Source organism: Muntiacus reevesi, chromosome X (genome assembly GCF_963930625.1).
Source record: "Muntiacus reevesi chromosome X, mMunRee1.1, whole genome shotgun sequence".
NCBI lineage: Eukaryota > Metazoa > Chordata > Mammalia > Artiodactyla > Cervidae > Muntiacus > Muntiacus reevesi.
In genome coordinates, this window is record NC_089271.1 from 13429058 (window position 1) to 13445671 (window position 16614).

The 16614-nt window shown below is 39.3% G+C and overlaps 1 protein-coding gene across 5 annotated transcripts in view; it reads right to left on the reverse strand.

The window, feature by feature from the left end:
• Window positions 1-259: 259 nt before the first annotated feature.
• The window catches only part of CLTRN (collectrin, amino acid transport regulator), a 184402-nt gene continuing 168047 nt past the window's right edge, over window positions 260-16614 (reverse strand). For 4 of the 5 annotated variants that reach the window (XM_065915133.1, XM_065915137.1, XM_065915136.1 and 1 more), the window contains 3 exons: window positions 13533-13727; window positions 6289-6348; window positions 260-2167 (listed from right to left, as the gene is read on the reverse strand). In XM_065915133.1, coding sequence (XP_065771205.1) covers window positions 2011-2167; window positions 6289-6348; window positions 13533-13727 — 412 coding nt within the window. In that variant the 3' untranslated portion in view covers window positions 260-2010. The remainder of the gene's footprint in view (window positions 2168-6288; window positions 6349-13532; window positions 13728-16614) is intronic. The other variant, XM_065915134.1, reaches the window with a different exon arrangement.

The window sequence follows — 16614 nt, forward strand, 5'->3', positions numbered from 1 at the left end:
GTTGGTGATGGCAGTGGGAGACTGAGCTGCAAATTTTCTATCAATATATGTATAATAATTATTATTAGAATTTAGAACGATACCTATCTGGAAGTAAAATCAAGTCTATTAGCATGATTCTTTTAATTGGAGGATAATTGCTTTACAACACTGTGTTAGTTTCTGCCATACATCAACATAAATCAGCCATAGGTATACATATGTCCCCTCCCTGTAGAACCTCCTTCCCACTTCCCACCCCATCCCACCCTCTAGGTTGTCACAGAGCACCAGGTTTGAGCTCCCTGCATCATACAGCACATTCCCATTGGCTATCTATTTTACATATGGTAATATAAATGTTTCAATGTTACTCTTTCAATTCATCCCACCCTCTCCTTCCCCCTACTGTGTCCACAAGACTGTTTTCTATGTCTGCATCTTCATTGCTGCCTGCAAATAGGTTCATCAGTACCATCTTTCTAGATTCCATATATATGCATTAATATATGATATTTGTTTTTCTCTTTGAGTTACTTCACTCTGTATAATAGGCTCTAGGTTCATCTACCTCATTAGAATTGACTCAAATGTGCTCCTTTTAACGGTGGAGTAATATTCCATTGTATATATGTACCACAATATTTTTATCCATTCCTCTGCCCATGGACATGTAGGTTGCTTCCATGTCTAGCTATTGTAAACAGTGCTGCAGTGAACATTGGGGTACACGCGTCTTTTTCAAATCTGGTTTTCTCAGGGTATATACCCAGTAGTGGAATTCCTGGGTTGTATGCTAGTTTTATTCCTAGTTTTCTAAGGAATCTCCATACTGTTCTCCATAGTGGCTTTACCAGTTTGCATTCCCATCAACAGTGCAAGAGGGTTCCCTTTTCTCTACACCCTCTCCAGCATTTATTGTTTATAGACTTTTTGATGATAGCCATTCTGACCAGTGTGAGGTGATACCTCATTGTAGTTTTGATTTGCATTTCTCTAATAATGAGTGATGCTGAGCATCTTTTCATGTGTTTATTAGCCATCCGTATGTCTTCTTTGGAGAAATGTTTGTTTAGGTCTTCTGCCCACTTTTTGATTGGATTGTTTGTTTTTCTGGTATTAAGTTGTATGAGCTGCTTGTATATTTTGGAGATTAATCCTTTGTCAGTTGTTTCATTTCCTATTATTTTCTCTCATTCTAAGGGTAAAATCAAGTCTAAAGACTACAGTCTTCAAGCAGGGATACACACAACAAAGGTAATTCATTTCTAGGACAGGAGAGCAGATTAAACATAACATAAAAATTAGGCTTATTGTGTTCCACAGTGTGAAATTGCAGACCACAATCAGTCAGTTAATCAAAAAGAGATGATTAGTACTTTATTAAGTTAGTACTTTATTAAGTTAGCACAGACTGTACTTTTACAAACTGCAGAGCTGCCCTATTAGAGACTGATAGAAAAAATATATAAGCAATTGTTGGTATGATAACAGGATCAAGTTCCACCTTGTATTTCAACACTCCCATTTTTATCCATCCAATTTACAATAATTGTTATTCTTCCTTATCTAGTCATATACAGAGTGATATGATATTTAAAAGGATCCACTTTCAAAGATTTAGACACCATATTATAGGCATTCTCCATTGTAAAATTATTTTTTCCTTAGGTCTTCAAAAGTGTGAGATATATATATATATATATATACACGCTGGCCTGACCTTATGACTAGAAAGGCTTAAATACTAATATATTTTTAAAATCAATAACTGCAAATGCCAGATGACTACACTTATACACTGTGTTGTCAGGGAAATATTTTAGAATATTTTGAATAGTCAGCAGCTTATGATTCCAATTGTCTTCATGGGTATAAGTCATTGCCTTTTCATTTCACGCACATTCAAAATTCTTACAAAAGAAGAGTGATGAAAACAAAATACATAGTCTTGCCTCGATAAATTGTGATGTTCAGCAGTTACACAGACCCAAGTGTTGAGTTTCAGGTGGGGAGCAAAACAGTAGCCCTTCAGAGAGGGGTGAGCCGCTCATCTTCTGTCACAAAAGCATCGTTAATGTGCCCTCCTTTCATGTCCAGGGGATCACAGGGGATGCCATTTTCAATTGTGATCACGTTTTCACACTTATCCTCAGTGTCTTCCATTTCAGATGGTCCTTTGTTCTTCCTAAATGCACATAAAAAGAATAATTGGGATCTAGATCTAAGAAGAGAAAGCATGGTCTTCTGTTCCAACATGGAGATCAGGAAAGGGAAGAGGAACCTTAGAATGATTGGAAAAATGGGTAACATTGTGTATTTTCAAATAAATTTCAAGGATCACAAAAAGATGATGAGGTGAAAAGATGGTATCAAGATCAGAAGTCTGCATGGATTACATATATATGAAAGAATATATATGTTTATATAAATGAGTATGTTTGTATACACACATATTCATATGTACATTCACACACACAAATTGCATGAAGGAATGCAAGGGAAATGTATAATCAGATTGAAATGACATATCAAGAAGCAAAGTCACATTACTTTGTAGAAGGATGTAATCTTTCTAAACTCCAAGTATCATCCTTACCTCTACTCATTACAAAATAGTTGCATTCATTTGTTAGGTTTTTGGAACTCAGAACACATTTTACTAATTACACTACAATTCATAGCTATAATCCCAGGTTATTTCAAAAAATTCAATTTAACAGGATAAATTTTTAAGTTACTCATTCTCAGACCCTTTGAAAACCCTGATATCTCAACCCAAGTGGTAACCAGTCCATTAATATTCCCCTGGGGTGTGGAAAAATATAGCCTTGAATTCAAAGATTCTTCCTGTCTTTTGTGAAAGGCCAAGACATTGAGCCAATTGTGCTTGATATCACAGAGGAAGGTGGAGAAGAGAGACGTGAGTACCTCTAGGAAACCAGAGGGCAGAAGAGTTTCTCTGAGGATTATCATAGGTTGTTGGGGCATCATGGAGGCACGATGTGAGGCATGAGGCTTCCAGACCTGTCAAAGATTCTCTTGCCCTAGAAATCTGTGGAAACTCCAAAGAGGCAGACCTGAGTGGATCACATGGCTGGGATGGTGAACATTGCTGTGGTGACCACTCTGAAAGTCCCTTAGAACCTTAGTGAGTCTCCAGTGGGTGAGGAAGTGATGAAGATGCCCCAGTGATGACCCACGTCTATCAGTCCTACATGAGGATTCATTTTCAAAGTGCTTTAAAGAACATGGTGGAGGAAGGCAGAGAAAAGAGAACGAGACAGCTCTTGTTTACAAAATAATGACAACTATAATTAATGATGGTGGCTACGCTAAACAACAGATTTTCATTGTAGATCCAACAGCCTTTTATTGGAAGAACATGCCACCCAGGACTTCCATAGCTAGAGAGGAGAAGTCAGTCCCTGCCTTCAAAGTTTCAGAGCACACACTGACTTTTTTGTTAGTGGCTAATTAGCTGGTGACTCAAAGTTGAAGCCAATGCTCATTTAAAATTCTGAAAATTCCAAGGCCCTTAGAACAAAGCCTGGATAATAGCACATCTTTTTACAACATGGTTCGCTGGATATTTTTAAGCCCACTCTTAAGGCCTACTGCTCAGGAAAAGATTCCTTTCAAAGTATTACTGCCCATTGACAATGCACCTGGTCACCCAAGAGCTCTGATGGAGACATATAACAAGATTAATGTTGTTCTTATGGCTGTTAACACAGCATCCATCCTGCAGCCCATGGACCAAAGAGTAATTTAGACTTTCAAGTCACATTATTTAAGAAATACACTTCATCAGGCTATAGCTGCCATAGTGATTGCTCTGGTGGATCTGGGCATAGTCAGTCAAAACCTTCTGTGAAGGAGTCACCATTCTAGATTCCATTTAGAACACTCATGATTCATGGGAAGAAGTCCAAATATCAACATTCACAAGGGTTTGGAAGAAGTGGATTCCAATCATCAGGGATAACTTGGAGGGGTTCGAGAATTAAGTGGAGGAAGCAGCTGCAGATGTGGTAGATAAAGAAAGAGAACTAGAATTAAAAGTGGAGCCTGAGAATGTGACTGAATTGTTGCAATCCTGTGACAAAACTTTAACAGAATAAGAACTTGCTTCTTATGGATGAGTCAAAAAAAGTGGTTTCTTGAGATGGAATCTACTCTTGGTGAAATTGCTGTGAAGATGATGAAATGTCAACCAGGGATTTAAAATATTGCATAAACTTTGATAAAGCAGCGACAGGGTTTGAAAAGACTGACTCCAATTTTGAAAGTAGTTCTACTGTGGGTAAAATCATACCAAACAGCACTGCATGTTACAGACAAATGCTTCATGAAAGGAAGAGTCAATCAATGTGGAAAACTTTGCTGTCTTATTTTCAGAAATTGCCACAGCCACCCAGCCTTCAGCAACTACCACCCTGTTCAGTCAGCAGCCATCGCCATTAAGGCAAGACCCTTCTCTGATAGAATGGTTATTATTTGCTGAAGGGTCAGATGATGGTTAGCATTTTTTATCTCCAAAATATTTTTAATTTAAGGTATGTACAGTAATTTTTTTAAGACATAATGCTATTGCACAGTTCATAGTGTACAGTATAATGTAAACATAGCTTTTAAATGCCCTGGGAAACCAAAAACGTCATGTGGCTCCCTTTATTGCAGTCTAATGAAGCCTGCTGCATCTCTGAGGTATGCCTGCACTTTTTTCGTTATGTCTTTTGCCCATTTTCTGTCTGGATTTATGAAAAATAGCAGCTGTGAGGCTCCCGAAGAGCTACTTTCAGGTGTTTTAGTCACAGGTTGCTTTCTTTATTTTTAAATCCTCTTCCTGAACCACCTGACAATGCAGGAAGAGTGGAAGTCACTAACACTCATTTTATTTTTCAGGAAAAAGAATTCATGTTTTTAGCAGAACATCAAATAGGAATGATCCAGAAAGATAAATTTTATTATACTTAGAGCAACGCACAGGCAGTGAATCAGTTTATTACAGGACATACTGCGAAATGTGACAAAGGGCCATATTACTGTTAGATAACCTTTGAGCTTCTTATCATGTCCGTCAGCCAGCAAGTTACTGATTCTGCAGTTTGTGAAGGCCACAATGTCAAGACTCTGAACAACTAGATCTAAAGTCACAAAAGAATAATATGTGCATAATTTGCCATGAACACAGCTTTCATTTTGATACATTTCCACAGCGATTTCGCTCAGAATCTTTTTGATGAAGAAATCCTTCTTCTAAAGAAGAGAGACTTGTCCTCATGCATCTACTTCTTCCTTTTTCATTCTTCCCCATTCCTTTTGATGCCTGATGGATCATTTTCCCTTTGTGACTCAGAGAGGGCAAGTTTCTTGCCATGATCTACAAGTGTCCTGCCCTCATCTACAAGTGTCCTGCCCTCTGCAATTTTTCTTCTAATTCCATAAAAAACTTTTAATTGAAGAAACTGGCAAATGAACATTAGCAGTCATTACTTCTAAGACTACCATTGATTGCATTGCCACCTATTTCAGAATGCTCCATCCATTAAGATTTTTCTAATATGAGTTTCATACTTACATACACAAATTTGAGGGTAAAAACTGAATGTTAAAAACCTATTTATTATTGTGAAGAAGTATTACTCACTCCAAGCCTGATGAGGAGTGATTTAGGGAGAAACTGCATGACCTAGGGCTTTCCTGGTGGCTCAGATGGTAAAGAATCTGCCTGCAATGCGGGAGACCCAGGTTCAATCCCTGGTTTGGGAAGATCTCCTGCAGGAGGGCATGGCAATCCCTTCCAGTATTCTTGCCTGGAGAATCCCCATGGACAGTGGAGCCTAGCAGTCTACAGTCTATAGAGTCGCAAAGAATTGGACATGACTGAGTGACTAAGCACAGCACAGCATAGGTATTTTTGATGATAATTTATAAACATAAATTTGTCACTAGGGTATCATGCCTACTGAACCATCACTTTTGTTTTTTAAAATACATAAAAAGGGAGGGAAGGGAGTTTTTCTTTTTTATTGAGCCCTTTCTGTTCACTTTAGGACAAGAACTGTGTCTCTTCCAATGTATAACAGGCACTCAAAATATAGGTATTGAATGAGTGTTGGGTACTATGAATGGACATGATGTGTTCGATGGTTATAGAATGTCAGTTGCCTTTGCTTCTTGGACAATGTGGAAAGTGATAGGACACCCATGTCTACAGGAGGAGGGGCCAAAGAATTCCAGTCCTCTGGTAGGTGATTTCACCTGGCTGGAGGACCTTCTCATCACAGGAAATCATACACCCACCCAAAGTGGCACTGATTGTTGACTGCTGATGCTTGGAACGGACAATGGAGTATCTTCACCCTGAGGAAGTAAACACACAGCAGCTTGTCCTTATCTAGGTCTCTGGGAATACAACCCACCAACTTTCATTCCCAGCATTGGGCCTGTAATAGCACATTTTGATCTTTGACAGTAGCATGTACAATGGCAAAATAGTTTCAAGTGATTACAATGAGATCTATGGTGTTGGAATGCTACTTGAATGTTGTTTATGAACTCCACCTATTCGAAATTAATAAACCATCAGTGAAGCCTGGCAAAAATCTATACCACTTCTAACTCCTAAGGTATGAAAATGAGTATTTTCCTCAATCAATTTGAAAAAATAACTCTTCAAGAAATACAAGAAATATCACATGTGTGTATTTCCCTCCTTCCTTCCTCTTTTCCTTCTTTCCCTCTTTTTTCTCTTTCTTCTGGTAAATCCTATTCAAAATCTGCCTTGGGTTATTGTCTGAGTAACTTTGTGTAGAGGATCCATACATCCATCCATCAAACTGTTTGTTCCATCACCCAGTTACTCTCTAATCATCTATCCATCCACCCACACATCCATCCATCTATTAGTTTACTATCCAGCCAGCCAGTCATTGATCTGCATTCATTGATATATCCATTTATCTGTCTTTCTCACTAGCCAGACACTCACGTCTGTCCATCCAGCTCTAAGCACATTGCTGGAGTGCCTATTGTGTGCTGAACTCAGTTCAACTGTTTTTACAAAATGTCTTTTAATTTGTGTCTGACTAGTTCCTCCTGAGAGATTCAAGTAAAAAAAAATGGTGATGCATATATATGGAATTTAGAAAGATGGTAATGATAGCCCTATATGCAAAACAGAAAAAGAGACACAGATGTACAGAACAGACTTTTGGACCCTGTGGGAGAAGGCGAGGGTGGGATGTTTCAAGAGAACAGCATCGAAACATGTATATTATCTAGGGTGAAACAGATCACCAGCCCAGGTGGGATGCATGAGACAAGTGCTCGGGCCTGGTGCACTGGGAAGACCCAGAGGGATCAGGTGGAGAGGGAGGTGGGAGGGGGGATCAGGATGGGGAATACATGTAAATCCATGGCTGATTCATGTCAATGTATGACAAAACCCACTGCAATGTTGTGAAGTAATTAGCCTCCAACAATAAAAATAAATGAAAAAAAATGGTGATGGAGCTGGGCATGAACACAGAACACAGAATTTTGTTTGTAAAAAATGTATCTTCTCAGTGCACCACATCAGCAGGCACTTGTCATTCTGTGTCATTGTTGGTGATATTCACCAAATTTCTCCCTTTACAAAATACAAATATCTCTGTATAATTAGTACATTGCTCATAGGAGTGTTACATTGAGACCCTGTGAGTATCCTGTTCTCTAATTGACTTCTACTCAGTGATAGTATCCATTGAGAAGCCTCCTCAGAATCAATTATTATTATATGGTGATTTTCTGTTTCTTTTACACTTATCCAGACCACTGACACTTTCTCCACATCAGCAATAAAGCTGTTTCACTTTCTTATCATTTGTGCATCCACTGAAATAGCACTTTGTATTTCCTTCAAGAACTTTTCCCTCGCATTCACAACTTAGATAACTGATTGCTGTAAGAGGCCTAGCTTTCAGCCTGTCTCAGCTTTCTACGTGCTTTCCTAAGTTTAATCATTTCTAGGTTTTGTTTTAAAGTGAGATACATGACTCTTTCTTTCACTTGAACACTTAGAAGTCACTGTAGGGTTATTAATTAGCCTGATTTCAATATTCTTGTCTCAGGAAATAGAAAGGCCTGAGGAGAGGGAGACAGATGGGAAACATCTGGTTGGTGGAGCAGTCAGAACACACAATATTCACCATTAAGTTTGCCAACTTATATGGGCATGGTCTACGGAGCTCACACCACAGATTCCAACAGTAACATCAAAGATCACTGATCACCATAACAAATAAAAAAATAATGAAAATGACTGACACATTGCAAGAATTACCAAATGTGACACAGAGACACAGAGTGAACAAATGCTGTTGGAAAAATGGTGCTGATAGACTTGCTTGATGCGGGCTGCCATAAAACATTAATCTGTAGAAAACTCCCATGAAACCTCAATTTGCAAAAAACATGCAATAAAGTGAAGCACAAGAAAAGGAGGTCTGCCTGTATTGGGTGGCCCACGTGGCGAGGGGGTGTTGAGGAACAGAGTTTGCTCAAGATAAACCAGTGGCAGCTAAAACCAGAAAGAGTATTTCTGTCTCCCTTCAAACAAGATAAGGTTGAAAAGCCAAGGCCCAAGAACAGCCAGAAAAACAACAAAGGACACACAAATATGATTTCAAAATGGGACAGAGTTAATGATTGGGGAATTGCAACTGTCATCTAATCAGTGTAGAAGAGTCCTGGGGAAACTGTAGCATTGCTACAATTTTAGTGGGCATTGCAGCATAGTGAGACTGGTTGGCGTTGGCATCAAGGACATCTGGTTTAAATACTAGTACCGTTACATTCTAACAATATGTGTGTAGCCAGGTCTCTTTTAATCTGCCATGTGATAGCAGAAACAATAAGAATTAGTGTCTATTACACAGAAGACTGCTTTGTATACATCATCTTATCTAATTTCTACTGCAATACTGTGCACATTTTATTATCATCTGTTTTTGAAAGAAAGAACTGAGACTCAAACATGGAGAGCAACTTGTCTTTCAGAATGGGACAAGACTGCTGAAAGGAGTGGACCTGGAACTCACTTCATCTTCCCAGACTTCGCTCAAAACATATATTTGATTCCTAATGAGTGTGTACATTTAATATCAGCAAAGTAAAAAAATTATCAGCTCTAAAGTTTCTCAGTTCATTTACATTTCTATTTTCAAGACAGTTTACTCATTTGATTGAGACTTTATAAGAATGTGAAGTTTCAGTATGTGAAAACGTTGGCTGAGTCCCAGCCCCTTGTGTGAAAAAATTCATACAAACCCAAATGCAGTTTCTTTACTATTGACCTTATGGGAAGAGAAATAAAACCAGAAGGAAATCAAGTGAATTTACTAGTGACTCTAGTCAACTGTGACCATTAGCTAGGGATCCATGTCCTGAGTCCTTGACCTAGCTTTTGTTACAACTACAAGATTATCATCTCCTTATAGGCAAGGGCCACCCATGTTATCTTGGTACATCTCTTCCACAATACTTTCTAGAGATCCTATCGCAGAACACGTGGTCAATAAAAGCATGGAATAAGATATTTTTACTTCTCTGGGCCTTGGCATCTGGAGAAATGGATACAGATCAATGTTTAAGGTCCCTTCCTAACATAATAACATTACAACAGTTCATTTATATAAAAGGTTCATGGATCAATTATACTATATACATACAAGACTGAAATTGTGCTGTGTCTGTGACTTTCCTTTTATGGCCCAAAATGCCAGGTTGCACAGAATTAGCACTTTGTAACTGCTTTTTGATGGTGATGCTTCTTTACATTGATATAGCATTCCCCAGTGTCTAAAGCACTTGTGTGTATTCTCTAATTTTGTCTTCCCATCAGCATAACTATTTAAGAAAATACTCTCCTCATTTTCTGTATGTGACTGCATCAAGGCACTCGGCTAATAAATAAATGCTAGGGCCTAAGACTGGGACCCAAATCCAAGAGTATCGATCCAGTGGTCTTTGAACTAAAACACACATCACATCATCAACTTCATCATCATTACCATTATCACATCATTCCCACCATTAAAGCCATCACTATCATCACCATCATCCACCATCCCTGTCACCACCGTCATCATCACCATTATCATAAAGCTGACCAAAGAGCTAAACTATCCACTTCCAGCCTGGGGCTAAACACAGATCTAGCACACACGTCATGGTGAAGTATATGCAGTTTGTCTTAGTTGCCTTTCCACCTACCCAACTTCCTAATCGTTCTCTAAAAGAAAAAACTCACTTTTCTAACTCTTTTCCTTCCACAAACCTCTTACTTCACAAACTGCTATTCTCAACTAGATGGTAATAGAGAAAGGAAGCAATCTCCTCAAATTTACTTCCCGAAGAGGCAGCAGTTGTGATGACATGCTGAAACCTGCTGGCTGGTTCAGGCTTGCAAGAGGAGACTGCTAAATATTCAGAAATTTCAGAGTGGATAGGAAATCAGCGAATGCTACGAAACAGGGTATTGTTTTTTTTTTAAGAGAGAAGGCTGATTAGTCAGTTCACCACTATCACAGTAAACAGCTGACCTAACAAGACCTCCTGCTTTCTAAAATAGGTGTTTGTTAACTAATAAAATCTCAAGCAATAGGCCAATGAATTGGAGAAGCTTCTGCAGTACTGTGGCAATATCTGCATGGAAAAGTGATCTTTTCCAGCATTCTTGAATCACAGAAATGGGTTAAGCTCATCTTGGATCATAATTACTATTTATTTAGTACATATTCTACTTTATACACATTTCTCTCACCCAGTCTTCATGGAAGCCCTGTGAGACATTACCTCCCTCGTACAGATGGAGAAATTTGATGATGCACAAACCTCACTCAGCGAACAGGTATAGCTAGTATTTGAGTTCACCTAGTTTGGGCCACAGTGACTGCACACTTTCCACCCAGAGGTTCTGAACAATCAATGGAATGCTGTTATTGACACGGCTAACAGAAGAGTTAAAGCTTCACTTGAGAATTTTCCCAAAGGTAACTTAAGAAATGCACATGTCTTAGATGACACTGGCACTCGTCTCTGTAGAAGTAGAAGGGTGATTCAGATGACCCTGGGGTCCCTCCTGATCTTCTAGGTTTAAGATGTTCTATCCCACAAGCTATATTCATTACGATCTAACCTGTGGATTGCATTCTTGAACAAATCTGTGTCTTCCTCAACACTAAAGGCTTTTGAGGGCAACTTCTATCTTTTTGACAAATAGACAAAACTTTCATCACAAAGATCAGAGCTCCTCCCACTTCAAACTGCACCCTCTCCCCCCTTTTGAAGCAATACTTTTCCCAAGAGAAACCCAGCAAAATTTTTCCATATCAAGTGGAAAACCTAACAAATCAATTTCTCTTCAGAAGGTTATCATGACTGTCCTGTCTCTATTTGCTAATTATTGATGCTCTCCAGGTTGACACAGGAGATTTGTCCATCTGTTTTCCTGGTTTGAACATGAACTAAACTTGTGAAGGCAAGGTTGGAGCAACAGGGTCACTTCTCCCAAGCAACAGATTATGATGCTACACGCCCAATTATTGTATTACTGGAGAGTTTGCTCAGAAGGAAGATAGCTGATCCCAGTACAAACGAACTGAAAGACCACCAACAGCAGGATAATAAAATAACACTAAGAGCTAACACTTACTGAGCACTTGCTGTGTGCCAGGCGCTCCTTCGAGAATGCTACGCTATTAACTTTTGATTCCAACAAATTAATTCTTTGTAACACAGCTCACTGTCCCTCCAGCAAAGTTATCTATGCACAGATAGTAAAGAAACATTTAACCAACTTGACTCCAGCACCACAAACCATGTTCCCTTCAGCTTGGCTTCCCTGACTCATTGCCTGTGCCTCCTGATAGCCATACAGTTAATGCATTACATCCAAGAGCAGAGTCTAGCCAATAAATACCGTGAATCCAAGTAGTCCAACTCCAAAGCCCATTCTTCCACCACCTACACCAGAGCATACTAGTGAGGAAATTGGGAAATAAGGGGATGAAGTGAATTCATGAAGGTTACAACTGCTAGAAAGCATGGACTCCCAGCATTTCAGGATTAATATAAAACTTAAAGCTATTGAACACAGGTATGCAAATACCGCAACAGAATATTTCTTAATATTCTCGAAAGCAAACAAAAACAAATTAATAATTTGGATCAAGTCTCTCAGCATTACATGTCATGGCAAAAGCAAGAAAGTCAAGCAGTGACACCTTGATCTTAATCCTTAAGTTTAATTCAGGGACTAGACATAGATCACATTCACTCCATAGCATTTCACTGATCATTTGTGAAAAAAAATTGCAAAGCCGCAAATTTTAAATGATTACCTTCTGCTAATAACTAGCATGAACAATATGGAAAGTGGAAAATCTCAGCAGAAACATTTACTCGAACACAAACTTGGCCAAACACCACCTGCATGTCCCACGTGGGCACCAACGCTTTTGAAAACCAATGTGTGTCCCTGTGATGCCCACTTAACAGAATTCCTCTTCCTTGGTGTCAGAAGGGAAGGTTTAGAAGCATCAAAGTAGAGCTCAGGACTCTCTCCACCTGCACTCTGAATCAGAGGTGCTTGTAAACAAGATTATTTTCTCATTTCATTGCGAAAGCTTTGTTTCCTCACTACCTTAGGAACACTTTCACCAGTCTGAAATTCTCTCTGGAAGTAATATCAATAATTTAGATAGCAAAGCTTGCATGTGCCCCAGAATTCAGCTAAATGAACTCCATGAGTGGTAATAGAAAAGTAAGTAGTTAAATTTGAAGCCCTCAAAAAGGTGAACTAGCTGGATATTCATTGAGACATATCTCTTTCAATTGTACATCACCTAAGTTTCAATTAAAAGAATGCATCTCCTTCAGAGAATGAACTTTCGTGGCTCTGTTGTAGAGCAAAGGAACCTACATGTTCAACAAGTGTTCCAGGTGATTCTGATACAGGGAGATGATTCAAAGGCCACTGTGAAGAACGTGGGGCTAGACAAGATCACAGGACTCGAGGGAAGAGCGTCCAAAGGGAGGGAATGTAAAGACACCACAAAAGTATCTGGTACAAGATGGTGGCTGTAGGTACTGGAAGAGGCAGGCCAAGGAGGGCAGGAAAACAGCGGTGGAAGGACTAGTATTTGGAGGAGGGTGAAAACCAAAGATTAACTCTGCCTATCCGAAAAGCCTGCTAAGCTCTGTATATCCAGTGTAAAAAAATCACACCCCAGATATTAAAAACAACTCTAGATATGAAACATTCACATGGTGTAGAAAAGAAAGAAAGATGGCGCTAGAAGTAGTCATAGTTAAGTAAGGGACTCTGGACTCCAAAAAGGGTCCAAAAACAAAAGCATAACTGATATTTTGAAAACGGCCCATTTTTTCAGTTTACAATATAAGGGATTCACTTCAGGTAGGGGAAAATCCTCTCCTTATTTTTCCAAGTCGTGGGAAACAGGAAAATGCTCTTTCAATCTCTCCCTTTATAAATATCTTACCTTCTATGTTGCCGGATTCCTGATAAAATCAATAGCATGGTCGCCACAAGGACGATGCAGAATATCACACCAAATATAATAATCCAGATGGGCACAGACGGGTCAGTAGGTGGTGCAAAAGTGGGAGGAATTCTTAAAAATTCCAGAGTCTGGTCATTCAAAAAGAAGGCATTGTTGATCCGGTTTCGATTCATTCTAAAATACAAGGACGATTAAACACAAACAAGACAGAAGAAACAGGGTTTCTAATCCCTGTGTCCCCAGGATTACCACCCTCTCTATAAACAGAGCATCTCCCAGCAGAAGACTTCAGGTCGAGCCGACAGTCTGATGAGGGCAATCATGCTGTGGTTTTCTGTTCATAAGTGGTGGTCCTGGCTGCCAGGGAGGTGCCTGTCTATGCACTACTGCCCTCCATTGTCATGAATGTTCTAGAAGTCACAGGAAGTCCTGACTTTTGAGCTCTGCCCACCACATTTTATTCCCTGAGAGGCAGCATCTAGATTAAAGTGACGGAACTCTATTTAAAGTGGCTTACAGCCTGAAAACAAACTAATATGTAAAAAGTGGGTGATAAACTTAAGAATAAAAGAAAATCAAGAGCAGACAGAAAGCATGAAGCCAGGGGGAGCGGCAAATCCATCAATTTCATCTTTTTTCTTGTTTTCCATTCAATTCAACAAACAGTTGCTGAAAACTTACTAAGTACCAGATCCTCTGCTAGGTGCTAGAGATACAAACGGTAGAAAAAAAAAAAAAAAGACCCAAGTAGCTTACAGCCCATCAGTCCCTCCACAATCACACTGCAGTACAAAAAGTTCTATGAAAGAGGTAAAAATGGGCAGAGTGGGAAAACAGCAGAGGTGTCATCATAGTAAGAAGTCAGAGCTGGTTTCCTGGGAAGACAAGTTTTGAGCTGTGTTTGGAGGGACAAGTAGGAATACTTCAGACCCAAAGTACTCACTTCAGACCTGTAGTGAGCACAGGAATTGGAGACAGGATATACACAGTATGAACTGTTTCATCAACTGCAAGTAGTTCCATATGACTAAAGTAAACGGTGTTTTAGGAATCCAAAAGTTTAGAAAAACACGAAGGCAAATCTATTACGCTCCCTGGGGAAAATCTGCATTTTGGGTGGTGGTAGCAGTCAGGGAGGGGTTGGTAGCAAAAACTTATTTGACCAAAACTAAATTTCTAGCTGGAATTTGCAAATTAGATGTGATTTCTTGGAGATACTGTATGGTCTTTTCTAAATTTACACTAGGCGAGCTGATTTCAACAACCTCTAGAGCAGAACGGTAAGCCAGAATATGTGAACCTTAGGTGATGTCAAATTTTCTAGCAGCTGCATTTAAAAAATAGTAATAGGCAAAACTGATTTTAATATAATATATATTTGCTCAATATATCCAAGAAAATATAATTTTAACATGAAATCAACAGTAAGTTGGTTCACATTTTATTCTGGGCAGAGTCCTTGAAATTCGGTGTGTACTTGACAGAGCATATCTCATCTTGGATTATAGATACATGTCGAGTTCTTGAGAGCCACGTGTGGCTGCTGAGTTCTGTACTGGACAGTGCACATCTTGAACCTGAGAGTAACAGCTTCAGAACCTCTGCAGACCAGTACCAGGGTGTCAGGAAAGACCACCCGTAGCAAATGAAAATCTACAAGGAGGCACGGTTACTCGTGTGAAGGAGAATCCTAGCCAGCTAATCTGCAGCACAGGATGATTTCAATGCAATTTTTATCAAACAATGGGATGATTTCTTTCTTTGTAACCTAACTGTGATAACACAAAACTTTCCACAAAATGATGAGCCCCCCTACCAACAGATAACAGTAACATGAAAAGTTGCTCTGTTCCCATTCTGCTACTTTGTTGCTCAGCAGTCAGGCTGATCAGAAGTTCTAGCTCAATGCAAACTATATCTCCATCTACCACTGAAATCCCCAATAGGCGGCAATCACCATGGATACTTTCTAGTCAAATTGGCCTTGAATAAGGCCAGGTCCTCAAAACAGATCAAAAACAGACATTGTAGAACTGATCTTTCATCCCCTCAGCTAATTCCATAGGTGTGGATGCTCTAGTAGAGTAGGGGAGAAACAAATCACTGGATGCAAAGGCAGTGTGCCTGCATTCAAGTCGTCATTCTTTATTTCTCTCACATGGTGACCTGGGAAAATCAGTTAATCTCCCTGAGCCTCAATTCTCTCATTTATAAGGCAGGGATAATAATAATAACTCAGAAATGACTGGTGTTGACACTAAATGCCAAAGATGCATCAGATATGGCTCATGAACCAGAAAATATTACGCAAGCATTAGGTGGAACTAGTATTATTTTGCCCAATGACATATTAACTGCCTTCTAGGTACCATCTCCTTTCTTTTCACTCTGTCCTGCCCTCCTGGTATTGTTTCCTTTAATTTCATACACTCCTGATGAGCCCTATCCATACCCTGATATAATTTCCCATTCTATTGGCCATCATCTCCTAAAGAGCCCTTCCTACTGGGGCCTTTGAAACAGACATTTTGTTGTGAACATATTCATCTCCATCCTCGACCTTCAGCCTAAGCACTCACTCCTCCTCCTCACAATAACTGAAGCCTGGTTTAAGCACAGTGCCCTCATTTTCCTTGGAGTCCTCCCTGATCACAGGGCTTGAATAAAATCCCTTTTCTCACAAAATACAATATTCCTAATTTTTACTCCCTAAGTAGTGGCTCTCAGCAGTATTCTTCGTGGCAAAAGTGCAGAAACAATTTAATTCAAACCTTCTTCTTAAACCATTTTCCATTGGTACAGAGCCTCAATGTCTTCACTTCAGCAAGGGAAACAGATGTTTGTTCGCACAAAAACAATTGGCATTCGATTATAGACATACTGCCTTAAATGCTAACATTTTACGAAGAGTAAATAAGTTCTTTCACTAGATATAATGAGAAAAATGTGCATTTCAATAACGTGTGAATCCCTTTGTAAGGAGAGTGAACTTTGTTTCAATCTTTCTTTCTCAGGGTCAAGATTATTTGGGGAACTCATTCTTCCAGCTGAGCCACAAAGG